This window comes from Poecilia mexicana, unplaced genomic scaffold (assembly GCF_051168715.1).
Source record: "Poecilia mexicana isolate PSO_F unplaced genomic scaffold, ASM5116871v1 scaffold_20, whole genome shotgun sequence".
In the NCBI taxonomy this organism is placed as follows: domain Eukaryota; kingdom Metazoa; phylum Chordata; class Actinopteri; order Cyprinodontiformes; family Poeciliidae; genus Poecilia; species Poecilia mexicana.
The window spans coordinates 16,203,393-16,221,840 of NW_028263389.1; the positions used below are offsets into that span (position 1 = coordinate 16,203,393).

General features: G+C 39.8%; 1 protein-coding gene across 1 annotated transcript in view; it reads right to left on the reverse strand.

Moving 5' to 3' along the window:
- Positions 1–11,525, reverse strand: part of asap1b (ArfGAP with SH3 domain, ankyrin repeat and PH domain 1b) — a 63,574-nt gene extending 52,049 nt beyond the window's left edge. Inside the window, exon 1 of the mRNA XM_088001185.1 lies at positions 10,694–11,525. Within this exon, the coding sequence (XP_087857311.1) occupies positions 10,694–10,819 (126 nt within the window). The 5' untranslated portion in view covers positions 10,820–11,525. The remainder of the gene's footprint in view (positions 1–10,693) is intronic.
- Between the last annotated feature and the right edge of the window lie 6,923 nt (positions 11,526–18,448).

The window sequence follows — 18,448 nt, forward strand, 5'->3', positions numbered from 1 at the left end:
AAATCCCAATATGGAAATGTCTACTAAAAGGATACATTTAATTTTCCTTTAGGGGGAAAGCTTTTGAATGGAACTGAACTGAATTCAGAAATATATGTGCATTCAAATAAAAAATTAAAAAATACTGTTCTGATTCTGACAAACTGATTAATAATATCTGCAAACCTCAAAAACAGAGTATGGTTTGGAATGTTTCTTTTACTGATTAAACTATTTGTGTCATTATTTGCTACAAAGGAAAACCAATAACATGGTGTGTTAAAGTAACCAACCTGTTAATGGGTAACATTAGATTACCTTAACACAGAATTGATGGTATTTGTGGGGCTTAAAGTGGACAAAGTAACAGAAACATAGCCAAAAGACCGAATCTCTTAGTGTTTTTATTGTCTCTTTTATAGTTATCGGTATTAATGCCGCGAAATATTATGTAACATTGTGCGTCGCCAATCACTATTTCATATTAAACTAGTCAAACGTTAATACCTAATAAGTAACACAACAGGGAATAAAAGGGGAAGGCATAACAGCCAAAACAAACTAGTCATTTTGCTGATCAATCACAAATATCTGTCAGAGAATCCATCTTATTTTGCTGATCGCCTGTTTGTAAAGCCTTTCAGCTCCTCAGGCAATCATAAATCTTTAAGCCCTGAAGCCAAACAATGTAACGCCTTGATCAACCACCCTTAATAGATGCAACATTTTCCAAGCCTGTAAATAATTTTTCCGATGCAACAAGCAGCGCAGACATGAGTCACTGGTCAGAGTCAGAGATTCTGCAAAGCACTTAGCAGCATTCCTTGAAGTTTCCCTGCAGCTGAGTCTCACATTTCACACTTTGTGTGACTCAAGACATTTTAAGACCACGGGTGTATCTACTCCCACGGACCATTTGGACGCTTCGGCAACTGGACAAACAATCGCAGCAATGCCCAACACAAACTCCAGCTACTATTCAAAGGGCACTTCCATTCTGACCTCCCAACATGCCGCGGATTATAGCTTTACAGCTGCTGTGAAAATGTCAGCCATGCAGTTCTTTGAACAAGCAGTAAATGACTTCAATAATATACTTTAGCAGGCAGAGATGGCCTATTAGACATAGGACAACACTATCTCCCGACACGCCACTGAATGCTAGTTATAGCTACCTCATATGACAGGTGTGTTGACAGTTGCTCAAAAAAAATAGCAAAGCTAAAATTACCATGGTGTTGCACTAAGTTTGAATTAGACTAAATACTATTTCCTTCTGTTTCACTTGGTTTGGGTGCTATGTGGCATAAAACCTGAAGTCACAACCTGTTGTGGCTATTTATGTTGAATTTTTGTAAATCGTAATTTTTATCAATTTAGTTTTCTCTGGGCAGTTAGAACATACTCAAGTTAATTTAGAACCAAAATCTGCAATTCATTTATATATTTGGAATTGTTTAGATTCCTTTGGTAACTTTCAGACCCTCACATTAATTTAAGTGATTAAGAACACGTCGGCGTGTTTGGCAAATGTCCGGTGTAATGACGGGAAGCTTTTGAAAAATTATTTTTCTGACCATGTTTTCCAACTTGAAACATCAAATTAACTCAACTTTTATTTTCAACTAGGTTGTAAGAGATTTTCAGTAATTTTTGCAAAAAATAAAGTATATTTTCAAACAATCAAGTCGAAGGTCATGCTCTGATCTAAAGAAAGCATTTAGATTTTACAATGCTATAAAGCTTTTTTGAAAATTTTGAAGATTTGGTAGGATTTTTGTCCAATGAATAAAATTTAAGCAAGCAAAGCAAACTACTAAACAGATACGGTTATGGTCAAAATTAATGTTTTAAAACGTTCCAATGGACTGTGCCCATGTTTGAGAATAAAATATGGTTAAATTACTTTGGTGTTGTTTTGATATTTCCACAACCTAGTTTTACCAGCTGCACCTGAACGCATCATGCTGAGAAAATCTTGTATCATCAACTCCGACTTGCATTTATGCAGTTTAACAAGTTTGGCTGATTGGACGCCACAATCAGTTGATTTTTCTGAAATAGCTGTGATATTTACTTTAGACCAAACTCTCTCAGAAGTGATCGACCTATGAAGATTACACCAAAGGTCCGCCAATTGCTCAAGCTTCAGGTCCCAAACAAACCCAGAAGGTTGGATTTTAATTGTTTTCCCTCATAATAAATTAGATTGTTCTTGCTATTTCAAAAAGGTATTTGAAAATGTTATTTGCACTTTACATACTAACCGTGTCTGTTTTAGGAAAGTTATGTGCAGCAGTTTCAACTTTTTGTAAGACTGTGTTGTGGCATAAACAAAGATTAAACAAACTAACAATTTTGATGGCAACTTTTTGAAAAAGTTGCCACAAAAAGAATAACGTTAGGTTGCAACAATCTAAAGAAATATATAAATAACATATATTATTATATGGGACTGGTTATCATCGGAAAAGTTTTGTTCATATTTAGTCAGGTCATGTTTGTCTGATATTAAAAATTGTTTAATAGTTTGAGACAATTGGTGAAAAAAAAAAGATAGAAGACATCTGTAAAGATGGAAATACTTTCTCAGCACATGCAGTGACAGTTTCTTGAAGTCCCTTTATAGAAGAAAACAAAATGTACAAATATCTGCTCACCCCTTTAAATTAAAGGGCCAAGTAAGTATCAAATTCTCTGGGTAAACACAGGAAAATAGGATTCAGCCAAGTTGTAACACAAAAATATCAAGAGATTACATCTGTTGCAGCAACTAGAAATATTTTTATGAAAAAAAAAAACATTGTAGCCCCATGATTTCCACAACAGCATAAAAACAATCACGTCCCAAATGTACCTTCCTGTCATCACCGACAAGCTAAAATCTGATCCACACACAGAATATATGAACAGACATAAATTAAAACAGTTTGCTTCCTTAAATAGACTAAAACTCAGCCCATATTTTAGGTGGAAAAGGTTTGAATTCAACAGCGATAACCCCAACACCCTGAGGTCTGCAGACAGATGTGAACACTGACACCTAAATCTGAGGGAAGAGCAAAGGAAGGCCTGGTCCACAGCTAATCCGCTGCCAGCTAATAGCCCTTGATGATATACGCAGTGCAGCTGTGGGAGCAAGGTAGGCCAGCAGCTGTGGCCCGCAGATCTATTATCAGATTTCAGCAAACAGGCAACACAATGCAGCCTCACCTCCTGCTGCGTCAGACTGAAAACAAATTCAGAATAAAAAGAGCCAGAAGGGAAATTTAAAGAAGTGATGCCCAAATTGAATGCTTTTTTACACAGTGGGATATTATTCAGTTTCCCCCAGTGTAAAATAAGCCTGGCAGGCCACCAGGCTTTACTTGAGTCCTCACCAGGCTAACATTGTTTATTTATCTTACAAAATGTTGATGTTTACCTTTTTTAAAGGTGTTTAGGGATTATTAATAATGTCTTCTAATAACACACAATTACCTAATGATATTTTAAAATTACCAGTCAACTTCAAACATTTTTAACTCAAAAACATCACTGTCCTACCGCCTCTACCACCGGGCTTCTGAGGGAGACCCTGTTATTCTGTGAGCTTTACTTTATTACTGGGATGATCACATGTCATATCTCCATAACAACATCATAAAAGCATAAACTGTTTTCCTGAAGCAGTAAGTTGTTTTTCCACCATTAGCACATTGAGCAGGACATACACAAGCATGACTGACAGCGCTAAGACCCTCCTCCTGGGTCTGATTGGTTATTTTTGATTGGGAGCGATGGATGACTTCAGATAGCAATAAAACCTCGAAGAGGAGGTGGACAAGATTGATCTTTTCACAGATTATCCATCTCATATTATACTGTCAATTTGTTATTTTCAAACCATTTCTGTGTAGTTTTAGCTTCGGGTTGTTGTCACATTCCCAGTAAACTTGTACATTTATGGCTCTCCTGTTCTTCTTAAACTGTCCTAGCAGCACAAAAAATGTTAATTAAAATTTTTTTGAGTTGGGATTTGATTCAGAATATTTTGGAACACAAAACTTTTACCATTAAATGTAAAATGAACACTGTGATTGGTGAAGGAAGTCAGGCTCATCTTTGCTAGACAAATGCATCTAAATCCGTGCTACCGCGGCTTGACTTCTGAAATTAAGCTACATTTTTAATATATATCCATATATTCTAAACAGAATACATGCAAATAAAAAGCATGTACATGTTAAAATAAAATCTAAACACATCTTTATGCATAAATTTAAACTTCACTTGTAATAAACCGCAAGTAAGAGGTTAATTTGTGAGCAAGAAATGTCTTCCTGCATGCAGCAAGCTGACCTGTTGGCATCTCCGCAAAGAGACATAAACGTCCCTCTTTTCTGTGTGAGACCCACTGAGTAGGGAGACATCAGGGACAGACGATGAATAAAAAGCCACAACTTCGTTAATAATTGACTGTGACACAGCTGCACTCCTCAGCTGCAATGTTGCAGAGGGAAGACTTAAATAGCGCGCGCTCAAATTTGTTATGTAAAGCCGCACATGACAAAAACTCGTCCAGTCCTGAATAATTCACTGTTTTCTGTCCTGGTGGAGAGGGGAGTTGGTGGTAGTTCAGTGGTTAAGCAAATGCAAACATAAAAAAAAAAACTGGCTTTAGAAGAATTAGTTTAACCAAAGTGATGATCAAAATCAACATAAAAAAGATTTATAGTCCTCAATATTTAATAATCAGACTTGATTATGAGGAACAATGAATGCGGCGGGGAGTGAATACAAAAGAAAGCAGCCGTTTTTAGTTATCTGTGCCGCCATTGTTGCAGCCGACTCCCCGCCGGCGGACTGGATGTCACATGTGGCGGCGCTGAAGCCTCACATGACGGCGTGTCATCGGGAACACGGCCTCAGGTGCTGCTGGGTTTCAGACGGGCGACCCGAAGCTTCTACAATAAATACTCAGTCTTTTCCCGTTGAACTGAACGACAGATGCAGATGCTTTACTGTAAACAAGCGGAGCCTTGTTGTTTAGTTAGAGTCTATTTTACCCAACCCATGTGTGAATCCAGAGAGCGCTTTAATGTGGAAGGCATTTCCTAATCCCTCATGAGTAAGTGCATTAAAGCGTGGGGAGGAGATGCCTCTCCTTTTATGAACAGAAACAATAACAGTGTTATAGCAATGACGTATTTTCATCACGTTTTGCTCAGAAATTTAGCCTTTTTTCTCTGTTTTGTTTGTTCTGGTTCACGAATCCTTGAATCAAAGTCTAACATGAGAAACTAAACTTTCACATTCTTAAAGCTTCCATACAAATTAATGGTAATCTAACATCAGTTATGCTAGTCAGAATGTAATAAGAGATTTCTTAAATACATATTTTATTTACTCAAAGTATAATCATAATTTGCTAATACTAAGACATCTGGAACGTAAGAATAGTGAAATTGATTTTATGCTAAAACGGCCTGCCATACTGCAAAGTTGGAGTCCTCCTGTTCCTCATGCTGAAATAATCCTCCATTTTTATTTTCTTCTTCTATCAATGTCAGTGTCACTGCAGAGAGTGTGCGGTCTGAAAAGACCGTTGCATAAAAGTAAGAATATCTGAAAGGCCCTGCCCTTCATGTCAGCTCCGGCCAAGCTTGAATAGAGCGACTGTGAAAAGAGTCAACATTTTTCCTGGTCCGGTCCAAGTGACGCAGGGCAGGGAGGAACGCTCTAAGGATCGCCAACGCATTGAGGGTTTCCCCCTTTGCATGGCCGCTGTGGCTCTCTGTGGTTTGGAGAAAAGCAAACCCAGTGACGCAAAGTGCCATCTGTGGTGTACGGGGACACACACTACGTGACCCCTAAGGGGGAATTACAAGTCCAAGCTGTTGATATGAACTCACATCAGAGGAAAAGAAGAAGAAAAATGGACAAAAACAGGAGAGCCTCAGAGTGACACGTCTTTTTCCTGTTAACTAAGTCTACACGAACTGATAAGATAAGATACTTTTCTACCCCTGATTTCCATTTAAAGAGCAGAAGGAAATTTTAGACGTTTGAATTCATTAGTGGATTGTTTTAGGGTTTTTTCACACCTGATAGTCCAGTAGAGTTGGATGCAACATTTGTTACATTTTCAGCTGGTGTTGTTCGCTTTCACACTGCACTGTATCAAACAAACCAAACACTTTGAAGAACCAGTTCACCCCCTCACCTGTGGGGGCGCTGCACCAAATACAACTAAAGTAAATGACATAAAAACCTCTGAAGACATGAGCGCAACTTCCTTCTTCACAAAATGAAAACTAAAATGTAGTAGGGTAAGATTTTAGCGGTTATAGGATTTTGTTTTTGTTTTTTGTAATAAACCTTGTTTATTTTGTAAACAAATATTTTCCAGAAACAGCTGGGCATAGGAAATATTTTAATCATATTTATCAAATTAAAATCATATTTTCCCAGTTGTTACCCTGCACCAAACTTGTAATTATAGTTTTTTTTTATTTGAAATAAAGGCTAATACATAGGGCTGGGCATTTATAGTATCATTTAAAATGTTTTTTAAAGAAATATCTTACGATAATAATTTGATTTATTTTTGGGATTGTTATTTTTACTACTTTATATGATTAAATGCAGTCAGTATTTGCAGTTTAATGATACAAATCACACTTTTTTAAGTGACTGACTGTCCTAAAGAAGCATGACACCAATGGGAATGTTTCTCTAGAGCAGTATTTGTATTTGTGGGAATATAACTGCTGTGACACACAGACACAGCCATACACTTACCTAAAAAAATAGTAATAAAAACTTCTAATCGTCACTTTTATCAGTTTCACAAGATAAATAAATAAATAAATAAAGCTTTAAGTCAATATTATCCACCCTTCCTGGTTTTACATAAAATTAACAAATTGGTCGATACAAAACAATAGATAGAGCACTCATAAAAACATCAGCTGAATATATTTAATTTCAAATAAGGATTTTCAAGAGTCAAAGGAGTTAAAACGTTACATTTATTAGTCGCTTATGAAAGAGAATAGACAAAAAGATGACTAGTCAACTATTTGCTGAGTTTTCCTCTGATTTAAAGGGTAAAGCAGCACAAAAAACCTGCTGATGAAAACAGAAATTATCTCCAGAATCTGACAAACAAAACATTCATCTCTAAATCCACAGACAGAATAATCCGAGCTACACACACACACACACACACACACACACACACACACACACCCCTTCTCTCTCTGCCATGTGCTCTGTGGGAACAACACCACGACAATTTGCTTTGCACCAAAGACGACAGCAAAAATAAAAGGCAGACACATCCACCAGCTTCCGGTCTGCCACCCACACAGCAAACACACACATATAATACCCCCAGTGACACTCACACACACACGCACACACACAGACACACACATCTCAACTCCTTTGTCTAAGGCAGACAAAGCAAGAGAGGCTATTTTTAAAACTTTATCTCTCCATCTGGCGGCTCCATGTTTTCCTCACTTCTGATCTGATCCGAGTGTAAACACCGGAGATGATGTTTCTAAAGGCAAAACATTAATGTTTTCATGTTGTTAATGCGAACTGATCAATAATTTATCGTCAGAGCTGAGTTGAGACGACACGATGCAGCAGCAGTTTGGGTTTTTTTCCCCTCCTGATGACTCAGAAGCACAGGGAGAATGACAACTCTCCTGCTGGGTCAAATCTCCCCCTCAGGTTTCAGGATTAAATATTCACGCTGTACCGTTGCATAATTTACCTTGTCAACATACCAAGGAAATGACTTGGAGAGGAAAGGAAGACAGGTGAGGTAAACATCATGGATTTCAATAAACGCGACGTTTCGTTGAGGTGTATTCCTCCCGCCCCGTTCTGAATGTTTTCCAGGCGCATCTTTGTTTTAAACTCCCAGGAGGATGCTGCGCTCTGTTTTCCCTCTTCATAATAGTCTTCTCCGTCATGTGATCCCTGCAGAAATTCCAGAGCGGCTACTGAAGCGCCGCGCACATGGCCGCCCTGTCCGACAGATGTTTTTCGTTTGTGCTGCAGCAGCAGCAGCCTCCCCGGATCAGAGGCATGGAGCCAGGGAGGTGATTCATGATGCGAGCCTTCTCCTTGTTAAAAGTCAGCAGACTTGGAGTGTGGCTCCATGTTGAGGATAAACACAGCCCTGACTCTGCGTTCTGGGGAGACTTTCTAAAAATATGATAAAGCAAACTGGAATCAGGAGTTTAGACGCCGGCTCCCAACCTTTTCCACATCTCTGCATGCTACAAACGTATACGTGGGGATTTTAGCTGACAGACCAACTCAAATAAGAAGAGCAGATTTGTTTTTCAAAAAAAAAAACTCTAAAAAGTGCGGCATGCTTTTATTCCAGCCTCCAGAATCACCTTGCTCACATCTAGAGATTCACATTCTTCTTTGCAACGTCTCTCAACTCAGTTAAATTGAATGGAGAGCAACTAACGATTATTTTATTAATCGATTATTGTGTCGATTTATTGGGTTAAGAAAATAGCACATCCTGCAGTTTTTCATTTAACCGCTCAAGCCTCTTTTACACAACATTATAGATACATTGAAGATGCAGATAAACAAATAATTTATTTCCTTATTCGAGTAAGCAAAATAAACATTTTAATGCCCAACATGCAATAAAATAGCATTCCCATAATGTGTGCTTTGATTATTTGTAGCAAAGGATGCATCTGCAGATAAAGAAACACTTCAAACATCAACATATGAAAAGCTCAGTTCTTTCTGTTTTACTTCACATCAACAATATATTGATTAATTTTTGGATTAACTAATTAATTAATGGATAGTAAAAGGTGCTAAGTAAGACATTTTCTTATAGTTTTTCGATCAGGTGAAACTGAAATTATGCAGCTTCGGGAATTCTGGGAAAAAAAATATTTATTTGCATAGTGTATATTTTTATTATACAGTTTTCAGTTATTACTGTTTGTTACTGTTCTATCAACAATTTGTCTTTTTTTGAGTTAGTTGACTAACTAATTTAGTAGTTAGTAGACCACTAAATTAGATGCCGATTATTTCAATAATCGATTCATCACGATTAATCGTTTCAGATATAATAAAATGTCAAGTTCAGCCACAGATTCTCAATGGGATTTACGCCTGGACTTTGACTGGACCTTCCTGGAAGAACATCCACCAAGTCACAAGTCTTCTTCCAGAATTTCCTTGCATTTACCTTCACCACTTCCCTTCAACTCTAACCAGCTTCCCCATGACATAATACTGCCACCACCGTGTTTTTGCATATACCAAACGGTTGAGTTTTGCTCTCATCTCACCAGAGCATCATTTTCCTGAGATTCTCGAGACTTTCTTTCAACAATCTTCTTGATAATTTTCCATAAAGACCTGGTTTGTGGAGTGTTTGACAAATCTTTGCTCATGTATCTGCAAATTGTTCTCTCTTCGACTATTGCACTCTGTCAGCTCTGGTTTTCAGTTGTGCCATACTTTCAGATGATTGATTGAAGGGAGCTCCGTGAAATGTTTCAAAGCTTGGAAAATAATTTTATAACCTAACTGCTTTAAACTTCTCCAGAGCTTCATCCGTGATCTGTCTGCTGTGTTTCTTTGTCTTAATTGTGCCATTTGTTCACTAATGTTCAATAATAAACCTCAAAGTTAAACTACACACAGGAAGAGTCCAGTTAGATGTTTTATAAAAGCTGACTGGATTTTATTTAAGGATACAAAAATAAAGTGAGCTGAATATATGTGGAAACTGCACTTTTCATATTTTCATTACTCCATGTTCCTTCCACTTCCAAATAATGTGCTACTTGTGTGCAAATACATTTAATCTATCATCTCCTTTACGTTTATACTGCCTTTAATTTGTACTTTAAGCACTGCAAATGGAGTTATGGGTGTCACATTTAAAGCTCATGCTCCCTTACATGGGAGATTACACTAAATACTGCAACCCTGATGTAATTTGGGCATGCAGTTATTGGAAGCGGGGGAAATTAGGTCACATTTTGGCATCAGAGGACGACGAAGGTGTGTGCTGCTCTCCTGGTATGATGCTCCATTTAATCACACCAAGCGACCGCTGGGAAAAAAAACACACACACATGCAAACACAAACCCCACCTGCCTTGACCTGAATTTATTCGCTTTTTTAAAAACATAAATGAGCCTGTTTTAAAATGCACTCATTCCTGCGTGCATGTATGAAAGAGAGGGATCCACATCTGACTGCCTGTGACTAAAATAGGCCTTTCTGTCACACAAACACACACTCAGCTACAGCCTGGCAGCACACTCCAAAGCCCTGAGTTATGTAATCCTGAACACAGAGAGCTGCAGGCCTTGAGTGAACATCCTTCCATTTCCTTCACTCCTCCAACAAAAGCCATCCTCATCCTCTATTATATTATTACTCCACATCTCTGGTTGGACAGATAAAAGAGATTAAGTAAATCTGACTGAATGCATTTGGAAAAATAGATGTTTTTACAGGTTGATAGTTGGGAAAATGTAGCTTTAAAGCAACAGGTGCAGTTATTTTCTTCTCTGATTGCCATGCATCTGTCCATGCAAAGCTCTCAAACATGTGGATTGCATGTTAAATGAGCTACGTGGTGTGGATTAATAAAAGCACCATTACTGAGATTGGTGACATCGACATATAAATCACATTTTTTCCATCTTTTCTTACCTCCTCCAGCACATTCACTGTGTTCCTGCAGCTCTGCATGCGGGTGGTGAAGCTGGACGTTGTCGGGGAATTGTAATCCTCTGTTGTCTCCGAGAGAAACTCGGACACCGATATTTGATCCGGCATCCTTTAATTTAACGGTGTGTGTGTGAGAGAGAGGGTAGGGTGGAGGGGGGGATAAATGCCCACAAAAGGGTCGGCGGTGACGGATCAGAAAGGCAAAACCATGTAAGATCTGGAGGGAAAATTATTAAGATACCCGGTGGGGTCTGGATCGGATCGACGGGAAAGCCAGCGCCGCTTATTTTTCCTCTGTAGAACTGTGTAAAACTATAAGGGATGATGATCTGGACGTGTCTTCTTCTTCTCCTTCTCAAATGACTTCACTGTCCTCCAAAGGCCACGGGAGGAGGATTTTTAGCACAATTCTCAAGCTAGCTCCCTCCTCGATGAGTGTATATATGAGGACTCAGAGGACGTTTAAAGAGCGACGCATTTCTAAATAGTGTTGTGGCTAAACGTTGGAGGAAAACCCGTAAAGAATAGCGGATGCCGTCATTATGCTCTACAGATGTGCAATAAGCCGCTTGTCGTTAAAAAAAAACACAGCGTCCCGTTATTACCAGCCTCTGTTTGGGGGTTATCATAGTCCAGGGTAAAGCCGAGGTCGTGTGGGTCTGCACCGAGGGTTGGTCCTCCTCTCTTCTTCCCCCGTAGTTTTTGAGTTTTCTTGTTATTTTTTCTCTAAACAGCTAAACGACGCCTCGGACACATTCACTGCCACTCTCTCCTGCTGCTCGGCCGCGTTAAGAGCTGAGAGAGGAGACAGAGTTAAGATAACGGTTGGAGAAAGAGAAGCTTCCGGTCACGAGTTTCAAAATAAAAGCAGTAATAATAGAGATAATCAATCTACACAGCTCAGCTCTATAAGAAATCTGCCCATTTGTTCTCTCTTGGTAAAAACCTCCTGATCCAATTCCTTTAGACTCCATATGCACCCTGCTTTTAACATAAGATCATGATGGAAACATTTATGGTGCACTAGTAAAGTGAGTCCAAGTTGTGCAACGACAGGGTTATCAAACCTACACGGAGTCTCAGCCCGGCCTCTGGCGCAAACAGTCTGCTCTGTTTGCGCCAGGTTTTTACGAGGTTACTAGTGACATCTACTGGTGGAAAGGGAGAACTCCATCTGCCCACACCTGGAGATTTAAGGCTCACATAATGTCAATTTAAAGATCTTCAGTCCAGTTTAAGGACAAAAGATGAATATTTATTACTTTTTGATTTACTTTAACACAAATTGAATAAATTACATGTTTAATTTGTTCAAAATTAAGTAATTTTAACACTTCTAAACAATGATGGGAATCTAAAATAATGGAAATCCTTTTTTTTGTCAGTTTTTTATGCAAATCACTAAAATAGATTTAGCGATTTGCATGAGCGATTTTTTGATCTGGCTGAGACTCGGCCAGAGGCCGGTCGGAGTCTCAGCCCGTCCTCTGGCCTCCAGCGGCCGGTCAAAGTCTGTCTGAATGGTTCATTTATACTTGTTTTTGTTTGAGGTGCCGCTTAAAGGCCCCAGCTGATGGAGGAACCTGGGGCAAACCATCTACTTCAAGTTGTTTTTATTTAATTTTGTCACTTAAATATTCACCTATTGTTTGCTAAGTTAAACTTAGTTTTGCTTTATTTGTTTATAGAAATCTTTAGTTAATTTTGTATTTATTTGTTCTTTTGTTAGATCAGACCTCCCTCAAGTGGTAAATTTAGGTTACTCCACCCCTATTTAAGCGGCCTTTGTTCTTTGTTTGGGAGGTCAGTTTTGTTTGTGTTCAGTTGACCTCAGTTAATTTGGATCCAAATTTGTTATTTACTCTTTGATTTATTCTTGCTTTAAATCTTAATGTTTTGTCAACAATTTTTTGAAGAATTAAAACGGAGACTTTTTCTACTTTGAACATTTTTTGTCTTCGTTTGAGTCTGGTCCCTCACAGTTGGTGTCAGGAGTGGGATCCTTCATTGCTGAGAAAGGTTTCCAAAATGCCTGGAAGGGGAAAAGGACGAACAAGAGGAGAACCCAGTTCTGAACATGATGAAAGAGAGGCGGCAGAGGAACATGGAGCAGTTGGTGGAATGTTTTACCTGGATGAGGAGGAGAGTGAACCAACACTGGCAGATCTGGCTAACCTTCTCCGAGCCCATATAGGACATCTGAAGGCCAAAGAGGACTACTGGACCAGAGAAACTTTTAAACAACATGAGAAATTTGAGGAGCTACAACAACAGTTCAGATTGTTTAAAAGGGAAAGCCAGTCCCAGACCACGCCCTCTGCTCTACAGTCAACCTCACCAGTGCAGCCTGCACAACCACCAGACCCTGGAGTAGCAGCTTCACCTCAGCACAGTCAATCAGGTGACCCTCATGCACAGTCGTCTGTTTCTTATACACCTAAATTGCAAAAATTGAGTGAAGAAGATGATATTGAACATTTTCTCATTACTTTTGAAAGAATAGCTTCTGCCTGCAGGTGGCCAAGAACTGACTGGGCTTTTCATTTAATACCATTGCTAACAGGCAAAGCCAGAAGTGCCTTTGTGCACATGGATGTTTTGTCCATGAATTATGATCACGTTACATTAACTGTTTTGCAGAGGTATGACATTAACAGTGAAACCTACAGGCAAAGATTCCGCTCGCTTCAGGTGGAGCTAGAAGAAACTCCAAAAGAGCTCTACGTAAGGCTGAAGGAGCTGTATGTCAAATGGGTGCAACCTAAAGACAAAACAGTCAAATAAATCAATGAAATAATTATTCTTGAACAGTATCTAAGAATGTTGTCACCAGAACTTCAGGTGTGGATAAAAGAACATAATCCAAAGACTGCAAAAGAGGCTGCTGAACTGGCTGATGTGTTTGTGGCTGCAAGGAGGAGGAGCTCTTGGGCTTTTCAGAGCTGGAAAAAGGATGGCTGCCATCAATCTCCAGCCCAACCAGTTTCAGCTGTGGGTAAGCTACCTGTTAAAGAGAGATTTGGTTCAAAATTTAAAGGGAGAAAGCCCATTTGTTACTTATGTGGACAAGAGGGTCATACAAAACCAATGTGCCCTCAAAATGCTGTGAAGTTGTTCCAGATGTGTTTTGTGCCTAGGAAAGAGATTCAGAATGCTGGAGCAATGAACCAATTAATGGAGGTTTCTGTGGAGCTCAACGGTCAGGCACTGAAGGCCCTGATTGATACAGGGAGCACACAGACTTTGGTCCAGCGCAGGTGTCTCACCCCAGTTTGTTTGCACCAGTGAGACAATTTCAATCTGCTGTGTCCATGGTGACAAAATGGAATATCCAACAGCAGATGTTTATGTGACTATAAAAGGACAAACTTATCTGCTTAATGTTGGAGTAGTAGATAACTTGCCATTTCCAATAATCCTTGGCAATGACCTGCCAGTGCTTATTGACCTGTTGAAGTCTCCTCAGTGTAATGTGGCTCTAACTCGGGCCCAAGCAAAACAGACTGAGGAAATTGTTTCCGACCTCAGCACTTTACCATTTCACAATGTGGAGTTTTTCACAGAGGAAACTAAGGACAGGAAGTCCAAAAGACTACAGAGAAGGGAGAAGTTTCAAGGGACGGTGGTGGTTCCTTCTGATGCACCAAGCCCTGAGGTACTCAAAGATTTCAAAATCCCTGGTAATATATCGAAGCTGCAGCACCAGGATTTAAGTCTTGTGAGATACTTAAAAGAAGCCAAAGTCAATAAAAATGATTTTGTCATTCAAAATGACATTCTTTACAGGCAAAATGTGCCAATGCAACAGCTTGTGGTTCCCAAAGCAGTTGGAGAAACTGTTTTGAAACTGGGCCATTCAATTCCCTGGGCTAGCCACCTGGGGAAGCATAAGACCTTAGCCTGCATAAAGCGCTGTTTTTTTTTTTTGGCCTGGCTTGTCTAAAGATGTTTTGCAGGAGCTGTCCAGAATGCCAAATGACATCCGTTAGATTCCCCAACAAAGCTCCTCTCCAACCTCTTCCAGTTCTGAGTACACCATTTCAACAATTGGGTATGGACATAGTGGGCCCAGTTGAAAAGAGCAAAACGGGTAACCGGTTTATGCTGATGACTGTGGATTATACAACTAAATACCCAAAAGTTTTCCCCTTGAAGGTTGTCAAAGCAAATAATGTTGCATTCTGTTTGGTGCAATTCTTCTCTAGAGCTGGCTTTCCTCAGGAAATACTGACTGACCAGGGCACCAATTTTATGTCCAAGCTGCTCAAAGATGTGTATCAGTTGCTGGGAATTAAAGGTCTGAGAACAACACCTTATCATCCACAAACAAACGGTCTCACCAAGCGGTTTAATCAAACACTTAAACAGATGTTACGAAAATTTGTGAGTGAAACCGGCTCTGACTGGGACCAATGGCTTCCATATATTCTGTTTGCATACAGAGAAGTTCCCCAGGCCTCCACTGGGTTTTCTCCCTTTGAGCTGTTATTTGGCCATGAAGTGAGGGGACCCCTGACAGTTCTAAAGGAGCTGTGGGAGGGGGGACGAACTAACAAAGAACCTTTAAATGTTGTGTCTTATGTGCTCCAGATGAGGGAGAAGCTGGAGAAGATGACAAACCTGGCTCAGGAGCACATGAAGACTTCTCAGCACAAACAGAAGACCTGGTATGACTCTGCAGCACGGGAGAGAGGATTCGAGCCAGGCCAGAAAGTGCTGGTTATGCTCCCTTCAGAGGACAGCAAGTTACTGGCCAAATGGCAAGGACCTTATGAGGTACTGGAGAAAATGGGACCAACAACATACAAAGTCTCTGTTCCAGGTAAAAGCCGCCCTACTTGCATTCTCCATGTGAACCTGCTGAAACAATGGGTGTCCCGGGGCCAAGAGAAACCTGCCTCCTTGTACATCCAGAGTGTGGATGATGAAGAATCTGAGGAGCAATATTTGCCTGTTCCATCAGCCTCTAAGCCCAGTTTGGCTCATCTGTCAGAAAAACAGTCAGAAGTGAGGACTGTTTGTCCGTCGACTGTGTTCCAGGAGAATCCAGGTTATACCAATGTTATAACTCATGACATTGCCTTAAAAGTGGATGCTGTTCCAAAACGACTCAGTTATCGTATACCTGAGAGACTTCTTGAACCATTAAAAAGGGAAGTTGAGTTAATGCTTTCCCTTGGGATTATTGAGGCATCCCAAAGCGAGTGGTACAATCCAATTGTTCTTGTCCCTAAGAAAAATGGAACAATAAGGTTTTGCATTGATTTTCGCTATTTAAATTCAGTCTCAAAATTCGATTCTTATCCAACACCACGAATCGATCTTATTGGGAAGCTAGGCAAAGCAAGATATCTCACCACTATTGACCTTTCCAAAGGATATTGGCAGGTACCACTCTCCTCCAGGTCCAAAGAGCTGACAGCTTTCAGAACACCATGGGGCCTTTACCACTTTAGAGTGATCCCGTTTGGACTGCATGGAGCCCCTGCCACATTTCAACGTCTGATGGATGAGGTACTCAATGAATTCTCACATTTTGCCTCTGCATATTTGGATGACATCATTGCTTACAGTAGCTCCTGGGAAGAACACCTGCAACATCTACAAGTGGTCTTTGAAGGATTCCAGAAAGCAGGATTGACAGTGAACCCAGCCAAATGTGCCATAGCAAAGAATGAAACAGAGTATCTGGGCTTTGTCATCGGAGGAGGATTGGTGAAGCCACAAATTAAAAAAAATGAAGCCATCCAGTCCTGCCTCCTTCCCCAGACAAGAAAACAGCTAAAATCCTTCTTGGGTATGTCTGGTTGGTATCACAAATTTATTCCTAATTACTCTGCAAGAGCTTCTCTTCTTACAGACATGACCAGTCTTCTGGGCCCAAATATCCTACAGTGGTCTGAAGAAGCTAAGCAAGCATTCAGAGATATTCAGCAGGCCTTAAATAAAGATCCTGTGCTCCATTGCCCTGACTTCCAGCAGGAGTTTATTTTACAAACCGATGCATCAGATAAAGATCTTGGGGCTGTGCTGCTTCAGGGTTCTCCAAATGATCGGCATCCATTTGCCTTCATCAGCTGTAAGCTGTTTCCTAGAGAAACCCGTTATTCCACAATAGAGAAGGAATGTCTGGCTATAAAGTGGGCTTTGGATTTGCTTCGCTATTATCTCCTGGGGAGACAATTCATTTTGGAAACTGACCACAAAGCTTTAAAATAGCTACAGAAGATGAAGGACACCAATAATCGAATAACCCCCTGGTACCTGGCCATGCAGCCCTACAAGTTTGAGGTGCATCATCCCTCAAACTGGATGACATCATCCAGACATTGTCAAACTACTTGTAATGTCTGACATTACTGCTGACTACTTATCCCACTGTACCAGCGAGCCTTCAGAGGAGGGGGAGTGTGTGGTGGAAGCTCCTACCACCACCACATAGTGTTAGTATTTATTTCTTTATTAGTATAGTTTGTTGTTTCATTTAGACATATATTTTCTAATGAGTGCACACTTTAATGTCTGTCTGAATGGTTCATTTATACTTGTTTTTGTTTGAGGTACCGCTTATAGGAACCAGCTGGTGGAGGAACCTGGGGCAAACCATCTACAAATTTCTGAAAGACTGAAGGGGGAGACTTCAAGTTGTTTTTATTTAATTTTGTCACTTAAATATTCACTTATTGTTTGCTAAGTTAAGGTTAGTTTTGCTTTATTTGTTTATAGAATGCTTTAGTTAATTTTGTATTTATTTGTTCTTTTGTTAGATCAGACCTCCCTCAAGTGGTAAATTTAGGTTACTCCACCCCTACTTAAGCAGCCTTTGTTCTTTGTTTGGGAGGTCAGTTTTGTTTGTGTTCAGTTGACCTCAGTTAATTTGGATCCAAATTTGTTATTTATTCTTGCTTTAAATCTTAATGTTTTGTCAACAATTTTTTTTGAAGAATTAAAACAGAGACTTTTTCTACTTTGAACATTTTTTGTCTTCGTTTGAGTCTGGTCCCTCACACCTCCAGAGGCTGGTCAGAGTCTCAGCCCATCCTCTGGCCTCCAGCGGCTGGTCAGAGTTCTTTCTCTCTCGCTCAAACCACAACCAGAATCTAACCATGGTCTCCCAGGAGAAATCTACTGACTTTACCCACTGAGCTATCGAGTCAGGTAGAGTGTCACCGACACATACAGAGAATGTGCACAGCGAATGTCTCATACAATGTGGCGCACACCACGTTAAATACACTTTGAATTATAGTTGATGTCTGATAAATGTTGAATCAATGTATGTTGTTTTGCGAGCTGTTGGCAAAAGATGTTAACTCAATGTTGAATTGCCATCATGTGCAATCTGGGTACAGAACAGAATCACAACTCAGTGTTGTCAACACATAGTGCTTAAGTTAAAACATTAATCCTAACCTAAAATGGGTTGTGCTGTGGTGGCGCAGGGGTTAAGCACAACCCACATATTGTTAGTCCTCAATGCAGCTGTCACAGGTTCAATTCCCAACCTTGGTGACCTTTGCTGCATGTCTTCCCCCCCTCTCTCATTACCCACCTTCCTGTCAATTAACTATCAAATAAAGGCCAATAGAGCCAAATAAAAACTTAAAACTTCTAAAAGATAAAATGTGAATATGAAAAACCTGCACTTAAGATTACAGTATAATTCAACATTGAATTAACATCTTTTGCCAACAGCGAAGTGGCTGTGTGGTTGGGCCATCCCACTCATGTAAATGG